The 8,649-nt window shown below is 36.8% G+C and overlaps 2 protein-coding genes and 1 long non-coding RNA gene across 3 annotated transcripts; all 3 read right to left on the bottom strand.

Moving 5' to 3' along the window:
* Positions 1-3,714: 3,714 nt before the first annotated feature.
* Positions 3,715-4,662, bottom strand: LOC113313063. Its single transcript, XM_026561787.1, has 2 exons — positions 4,264-4,662; positions 3,715-4,197 (listed from the first exon to the last, which is right to left on the bottom strand). Exons 1-2 carry the CDS (start codon positions 4,660-4,662, stop codon positions 3,715-3,717), a joined length of 882 nt encoding a protein of 293 aa, XP_026417572.1.
* A 601-nt stretch (positions 4,663-5,263) lies between these two features.
* On the bottom strand, positions 5,264-7,361 carry LOC113309569. The gene is made up of 2 exons (XR_003340676.1): positions 7,223-7,361; positions 5,264-5,610 (listed from the first exon to the last, which is right to left on the bottom strand). It is a non-coding gene; the product is annotated as an uncharacterized LOC113309569 (long non-coding RNA).
* Positions 7,362-7,729: 368 nt separating this feature from the next.
* On the bottom strand, positions 7,730-8,332 carry LOC113313062. The gene has a single exon (XM_026561786.1). The coding sequence runs from the start codon at positions 8,330-8,332 to the stop codon at positions 7,730-7,732; it is 603 nt and encodes a 200-aa protein (XP_026417571.1).
* Positions 8,333-8,649: the final 317 nt, after the last annotated feature.

The following is an 8,649-nucleotide window of genomic DNA, read 5'->3' as shown; positions in this document are numbered from 1 at the left end:
GAAAATGCTGTTTTAGAGTCTAGCGACTTAGAAACAATAATCTTGAATGAAGAACATAGACTCGTAGAGATGAGTAAATATGCACTACCTGATAATAAATTAGAGGAATCAATTTACCATTTTCAAGAATCTAATGATCCAGAAATTAGGGAGATTGTAACTAGTCTATCTAGAGACACTAAAAACTCTAAGTTTGGGGGTGATTATCACCTTCATAGTGCCTTAACTTTAACTCTCAGAAAGTCCCTTCACTTAGGACTTGATATCTCTGCCTCGACAATTTTACAAGATTACCTTCATACTCGTTTTCCCGAACCTAATGATGTCCTGAAAAAGGTTCAGTCGTTAGAAACCCATCCTCTGGTTGATGTGGTTTGCCCAGGGTATGATACCCAGATTGACTTTGTTTTCCCACCAAATAGTTTTCTTCCAACTGTGGGAACGTTTATATTCCAAATGTGTCGAATATTAAGTTGTGAGACTAGACCTAAATGCTTTAGGAAATTAGAATCGACACATTTGCTTAAGAATGACCACTACTCTCATTGTGGTCAAATTTGTAAGTCAAATCTTATTGACTTAGAGGATCCTCAGTTATTTAGGTTATTATTGTGCGCTTCTAAGATCATATTTGAGTTTTTCCAGACTCTAGGACCTAATAATTTGGATCCAACCTATGAGGAAATGCATCCGAGAAAAATATTTTATTTAGACCCTTTCATAGAACCTGAACCTGAACCACAATTAGATATAAATATCTTAATCAGGAAACTAGATAAGGGCATGTTATTCTTGTTCACTTTCTTGGGTTATTGTAGTTTCCTTTGGTCAGCTCTTTTTCGTTTTGAAGACCCACAGTTATTTCGACTGTTACTTTATGGTTCGAGTTGAATAATCCTTTCCTAAGTCTGGCTGAAGACTTTAAACTTAGCACTTCTTGGGAGGTAACCCAATATTCTTGCGACACGGTAATATCCTTCCTTATCTCTTTTGCTTCAAGTGGTAACAGTTTCTCCTTGTTCAAGCTTTTAGTTTCATCTTTAGAACATTGAGGACAATGTTAGATTTAAGTTTGGGGGTATGGGAGAAACTTTTTAGTTGCAATAAATAAACTCCATAGCCTAGAAATTTACGCCTATTAAGGATAGCAGTAACCAATCTAAGTGGATGGAAACATTTTTGTTTTAGGAGCTGAGGAACCAATCTGACTAGATGGAAACATCTATAGAGTCTATTCATAAAAGCACAGAGCTCAGGTGTTAGAAATAACATGATAGTTTCACCATATCTCGTCGAGTCCTTTTCACTTTCTATTTTTAGTTTTCTTTTGTTTCAAGTGATTTGGTGGGGCACACGATTCAAGTTGTTACCTTTGCTAGGGTGAAATAGAGTGACTGAGTTACCCAAAAAAAAAAAAAAAAAAAAAAAAAAAAAAAAAAAAAGACCGGACCAGTTAGACCAATCGGAATAAGTATTAACACTTGGATAGCAATATGCGTGTGTTCTCCCTGTTTCCGTCGCCTAAGCAAGCATGGAATGCAGGACCCGTGGGAACTATCGTGTAATCTGCTGACAAGAAGCATGCGCTTGGATCCAAAAGATCTATTCATGCCGTTAAGTTAAAAAAAAAAATGGTTATTGTTATGTGTAGTCAACTGCTGGTTCCCTTGTATTTTCCGGTTTGTTGATCTAGATTTAAGTTATTGACCACTGGTACCCTTGTATATGCCAGTGTGTTAATATTAGTCAGACCGGTATCTCAGTCATTTAGGTTAGGTTCACCTTGGCAGAGGCCTTCAGACAGATATGGGAAACACCGTTCACTTTTCAACCATCTACATTTTTCTTTTTCCATCTTCTTAATCTTTTCATGTGATTAGTCTGACTCCGAGTATGATGTCCATCGTGAAACTATCTTAGTAGAGCTCTGTCACTTATATGAATTTTAGTATGCTTGAGTGCAAACTCGTGTACAACAATTGGAATTTCGCATCAGGGTTCTTCCTCTTAGAGTCAATAATTGTATGCCAACCAAGGAGGTTCTTTAGTGCTTTCCAAGGTTCTGCGTAGATAGCTAGGGTCTGGAGTATTGGTTTTTATGGGTACACCTCTGATAAACCAACCCGAGATTAACTCGGTCACTTTTCAAGAATAAATTTTGCTCGAGGACTAGCAAATAATAAGTTTGGGGGTATTTGATAGACACATTTTTGTGTCTAATTTGATCTCAATACTATATATTGTTGGCACTCGATTTTGTACTAATTTTGTTATTTTATGTATTTGTAGGTATTTTTTGGAAATAAATATTTTTGGAAAATTCGGCTCGAAAAGTTGATTTTGGCATCCGGAGGACAAGTGTTATTCGGACTCTCGCTTTTGGATAAGGGGTAACCTAATTACTAAGGGTCACCCCCAGGTCACCCCCAAGGCATCTGCTATTCGCACCCCAGAACTGGTTAGGGGGACACCCTTCTTCACGCTTTGAACATTCAAAATGGCGGGAAAGTTCATGCAGTTCACGGAAGAAATTTGGGTTCGATCTTGTGTGGGCTTTGAGCGAGATTCAATCACTGGATTTTGTTTTGATTGACCTGTTTGGGCTAAACAGGGATTGTATGGTTAATGGATTCGATCCAGTTGGGCTAGAACATCGAGTCTTGGTTAAACAGGGAAGAGAAATTATCACGGATATTGGATGATACGTAACTGCATGGGAGAATATTTTCTTCTTTATTCAACAAGATTCGACCAATCAAGCCAGGATAAACAAGGAAATACAGCTCAGAACAAACGCGTGAAAGATGAACAGGGAAAGGAAATATTCCCGTGAAAATAAAAATCATTAAGGAAGAATTATTTGCATTTAACTCGGATTATCTCGGTGCTTTTGAGTATAAATATGTCTATGGGGTTGAATAGAAGGGATGTCGAGAGTTGGGAGGAGAGAAGGAACGCTGCAGATCGAGAACCATGATTTCTCTCTGCTGCTGCTGCTGCTGCCATTGATGAAGATGAAGAACACGAAGAACGGACACGCAGAAGCAGTCGTTTATCAACAGTGTCTAAGACGCACACGCGTGGGTCGTAGTTCTTCGTACAACAGCAGTTACCATTTATCGTTCTTTTTGTAACAGCTGAACAGCGCCTTTGCAACAGTTATTTCTGTTGCGATTTTTCTGTTCAATTGTTTTACTCATTTTTATCATTTGTAAACAACTTTTTGAGCAATAAATAATTATTTTGAGAGCATTTTTACTATGATGAGCTAAAACCCAATACTGGGACGACGGAGGAGGCCAAACTTCATACTTGGGGTAATTTTATTTAATTCTATATTTACTTTTTGCACTAATTTTAATTGAAATTATGATTTGAAAAAATTAGTTGTCATTTGATTTGATGCGGCATGCTTAGCTTAGATGATTTGATGCCTCATGCTTAACATTTACATCTAATATTCGGAGAATTTATCTTGGCAAAAATAAGAGTCATTATATTTTATATATTTACTGAGCTATAATTGTTAAAAGAATCATTATTTGAACCTTAAGAAATGAATTCGGTGGAATCCTAAACCCCAGTACCTCTTGCACCATTTTTAATATTTTTGTGTATATAATTTTTATTAAATCAAAAAAAATCTGCTTTCACAAGTCTGAAAAGAACCCTATTTTATAACCACTATTACTACAACCCACATTAAATCTTTAATCAGTTACCCTCAATAACGGAGTTCTCTGCTTCTCCTCTAATCTCTGCAACATAGTTAAGCTTCCCTTGGACATTTGGTTTCCTCGGCTGGAATGGCGGTGCGAAAGTACTTGGATGATTCTGAGGTCTACCACCAACATTCTGATTGCATGGCTGATTCGTGTTTTGTGGTCTCTGCCTCTGTGGATGGGGGCAATCTCTAACGTAATGACCTTCCTCTCTACAATTATAACACTCTGTCCCAGGCTTCTTCTCCTTCTTCGCCGGAGATTCGGTACGTGGTCGCTTATGCCGTGCTTGTGGGTTTTGTTTTACCTTCTTCTTCTTTTCATGAGCTTCTCTCTCTTTCAGTGTTTTAGCCCAACTAGCTTCAACAGCCAACGCATATTTTAAGACTGCAGCATACGTGTTATGGTTATGACTGACCACCCTATCTCGAATGGGTCCCTTCAAATCACACTCTAGCTTACGAGCCCTCAGCTCCTGGGTCGGTACCAAATGTTGTCCATGTCGTTCTAACTATGCAAACTTCTTATCTAACTGAGTTACCGACATATCCCCCTGCTCTAATAATGCAAAATCCATACACTTTGCATCTTGAGAAGTCGGTGGGAAATATTTCTCTAAAAACAACTCCTCAAATCTTTCCCAAGACATCTGTGATACATCTTCCATTCTCTCAATGGAGCTCCACCAAATATCCGCATCTCCATGGAACATGTATGTAACAAATCTCACTGTGTCTTCCTCTGAAACCAACATAACTTTCAATTCTTTCTTTATACCCAGCAACCACTTTTCAGCATCAGTTGGTTCCTCGGTTCCATGAAATATGAAGTCATTACCTAAAGATTTCTTGAATCTTCGTACATCAACTTCATGACTGGATTTGTTCGGATTTTCTATAGCTTTAGCAATGGTCTTCAAGGAACCTGCTAGCTCTGCCATATCTTACTGCATAGTCTTGGTTCTCTTATTCAGAACCTTGATCTTCTTAGTTGGAGTAGAGCGAGCTATTTTTTCCATATTCGACATCTACGAATCAAACTTTCAACGAGTTAACTCGGTTAGTTTGGTCAGTAATTACTCATTACTAACCACCCAATCATACATATCACGGAATCTGGTAGTAGTTTTTTTTTTTTTTTTTCAAAATTCCCAAATGAAAAGATTCTAAACTCCTTTTATAAATCTTACAACAAAACCAACGCTTAAAGACTCACAATTCAAACCAAAATAGAGTAAATTTGCTGGTATCACTAACACAAAACACAGAGAAACCCAAAGAAAATCGAAACATTTGCTCTAATACCAACTGTCGCGACCCAGAAAATTTTTCGCTTTCGATTGGCCGTGGTATCCAGTCAACCGACAAGTTTCCAACCTTCTGAGTTGCCAAAACGGAAATATACTAAAGAAAATAGTTCACTAATCATGGTGAGGTTGCCATGTCATCATGAATAAAAAAAGAAAAAAAATCAATTCACGCAAACTTATTAAGCTAAAGTGGCGAAATCTAAACCTTCCATTCATATAACAGTCAAAGTAGTAATTTACAACTTCTATTATAAACAATACCAGAGAAAGGATTCATTTTCCTTAAGAAGTTCGCTTAAAGGTGGTAGCTTAAAGATTACAACAAAATAGCTTTAACCGCTTTTCAAACAAAAGCACAACTATCAACGTAAACCTCATTTACAAAATTTACAAGAGTAACAAAAATTTCCTTTTCAAACCTTCACAAAATAAACACAAAGTACTTGTTTTCACAAACCATTCCAGATTACACGTAAATATATACATGAACAAAAAAAGAAGCGAGTATACTCACTCTGACCCCCCAAAGCTTTACGCACCAAGCTTTTACAAGCTTACTGCCTCAAGCTGCCTCAAACTCTGTGGAAAACCAAACAAATAGGGTGAGCCACAGCCCAGTAGGGAGACGACGATACGAAGTCGAAAGTACAATTCAATGCCCAATAAGGATAGCCAAAAACATCAAAATATATGTAAATTAAACATTAAGTTGTTGAGCACATCCATATCCAAGTTTCAAAGACTGTATAAAGTCAGTAAACCATTCTGAAATCATCCAAAGCGATTGAGTTCGCAATATTCTACTGTGAGGGTCCTACCAAGTGTCGGAGTTTATCTGAAAACTAACCATCGTCCCAGACGATCTTTCGCAGGTAACCTTAGTATGGATTTCCCCTAATGGGCCCGACAAACTCATCAGTAGCATTTGTAATCAAAAGAGTGCTCAAACAAACGATAGATAGTTCACAAATATCGTTAAATGTGAGTATCGCTCAAACTACCAAAGTTTTGATTCATAACCCATAAAAAGAACACCTACCTTAACTTACCTTGATTAAAACAAGATCAGAAGTACTAGAGAATATTAAACCATATAGCTGGGCAAGAATCAGATTCATAAGAATGTTTTAAAGCAAGAGTTTGCACTTCCTATCTTCAAAAATTTGTGTAGTCTTTGTTGCACGATAAAAATCAATGGTTCTTAACTCATTTTAAAGTAGAAAGAATGTTCTTTCCTATAAAAATTATATGAAAAATCAATAAATTCAAGAACCAGGTCAAAAATCTCCAAACAAAACCTGACATGAATCTGTTTCCAGAAAGTTAACTGTTTTGATAGTCCAAGTTCAAAAATTCACATAGGCTTCAATACTTATCCAAAATTAGTTGTTTTTAGCTCATTTCAAAGCTATGAAGATAATATATCATATAAAATTTACTTACAAAAATAATAAGTTCAGGAACCAAGTTGAAAAGCTGCCAAGAAAGTCTGACAGTAAGGTAGCTACAGAAATTGACAGTTTTGAGAGTCATAACTCAAACATTCGCACAAAATTCATTAAACGATGGAATTCAGTGAATTCAGTCTCCTTAGAAACTAGTAAAAACCCTCCTTAACATAAAAATAATATATGAAGGTAACAATGTTTGTAAGTAGGTTAAAAAGTCTTAGACAAAGCATCACCGAATTCCCGTTTTCAGAAAACTGCAGTTTCGGTAGTCTATAATCAACAATTTCTACAAAATTCATTATGATTCAGAACTTAGCAAATATGGTCTTGTTGGAAACTAGAAAGAACCCTCTTTAAAAAAAAATACTAACATAATTAATAAGCTTATAAACTGTATAAAAAGTTCATAACATGACAGGAACATTTTCAGATTTTTCCTGAAATTCTAGGGATTCAGATTTAAAAAAAAACGCATCTCTTCAAGGATTTCAAATCACCCATGTTTTATAACTTCAAAACGAGAGTTTAAACACAAATTTAGAGGAAATCTCTGAATTTTCTCTAGAAATCCTAGAGGTGAAATTGATGAAGAACAATCAAGGGTTGTTACAAAACATACCAAAGTTAACATATAACCAATCACAAGAGTAAAACAAGATAGAGGATTAGTTAAATCAGGATGTTGGATTTCAATTATGTGAATATGAAATCAAAACAAATCAGTGAAGAAGTCCCCCTACCTTTGGTGTGAAATAAAAGCTCCCAAGCAACTCAAACCCAAGCACACAATCGAAAGATGTTATCAAAGCTCCGAAATTTCAGATTTTTATGTAAAGGATTTTTATTTTTATTTATTTTTTTGTTTTCTTTTCTTGATGGAACGAAAGAAGAAGAAGAACTCGATACCAACACTGGTTTGCAAAGACCAGGAGAAGTTTTAAGTTCATCAAAAGGATGAAAAAACTAAAATGCCCTTTTTTGAATAAAACATGACATGTACCCCTTTGCAAGTGTCATGTTCTCTAAAATCCCTGAGATATGTATCCCTATTGGCATATGTACTCATCAAGGCTCGCTCACACGAACAGAAACATGGTTTCTCAAGAAATTATCAAGTGTTTCGCAACCGAAACACGACAACAACTAGGTTCAACGCTCCACAATGCATTAAATCTAGCCTTCCAATCCATATGGATTGGGTTCGCACCCTAATACTTAAGAAGAAAAAAAAACGAGATACTACATCATTATCCCCTTAAAAGAATTTCGTCCCGAAATTCAAGATAAAGGAAAGAGCTATGAAAGTTACCATCAAGTAGCTCCGGATATTTCTCCCGGATCTCAGATTCTAGTTCCCAAGTTATCTCCTTAGTGTCGTGATGTTGCCAAATCACTTTCACCAACTTGATGGTCTTGTTTCGTAAGACTTGCTCTTTGGAGTCCACAACTCGTAACGGTTTCTCGATATAGGTTGCGTCCTCATTCAATTGTATGTCTTTCCATTCGATGAAGTGTGATGGATCCGCATGGTACTTCCGAAGCATGGATACGTGAAATACATTATGTATATTCGCCAACGAAGGTGGTAAAGCTAATCGATAAGCTACTTCACCAATACGATGTAGAATTTTAAATGGCCCAATGTAACGTGGCACCAATTTACTCTTCTTACCAAATCGTTTAATGCCAGGTCTTGGACTAACCTTCAAGAAGACTTGGTCTCCAACTTGAAACTCTAAAGGTCTTCTTCTTTGGTCAGCGTAGCTTTTCTGTCGACGTTGAGCTGTCCTTAGACGATCTTGAATAATCTTTATCTTCGTTGTCGTCTCTTGAACAACTTCTGGCCCCATGACGCTCTTCTCACTGACGTCTGCCCAACACAATGGTGTTCTACACGGTTTACCATATAAAGCTTAAAACGGTGCCATTCCGATGCTAGACTGGTAACTATTATTGTAGGAAAACTCAATGAGTGGTAGTTGTTCACTCCATCTCCCTTTAAAATCCAAGGCACATGCTCTAAGCATGTCTTCCAACACTTGGATTGTTCTCTATGATTTTCCATCTGTTTGGGGGTGAAACGCGGTGCTCATATTCAACTTAGTTCCAAAGGCCGACTGGAACTCTTTCCAGAATCTAGATGCGAACAAGGGATCTCTGTCTGAAA

The sequence above is a fragment of the Papaver somniferum genome, chromosome 9 (genome assembly GCF_003573695.1).
Source record: "Papaver somniferum cultivar HN1 chromosome 9, ASM357369v1, whole genome shotgun sequence".
Lineage (NCBI taxonomy): Eukaryota > Viridiplantae > Streptophyta > Magnoliopsida > Ranunculales > Papaveraceae > Papaver > Papaver somniferum.
Note: the sequence above shows the minus strand (reverse complement) of the source record. Positions and strands in the feature narration are given on the sequence as shown.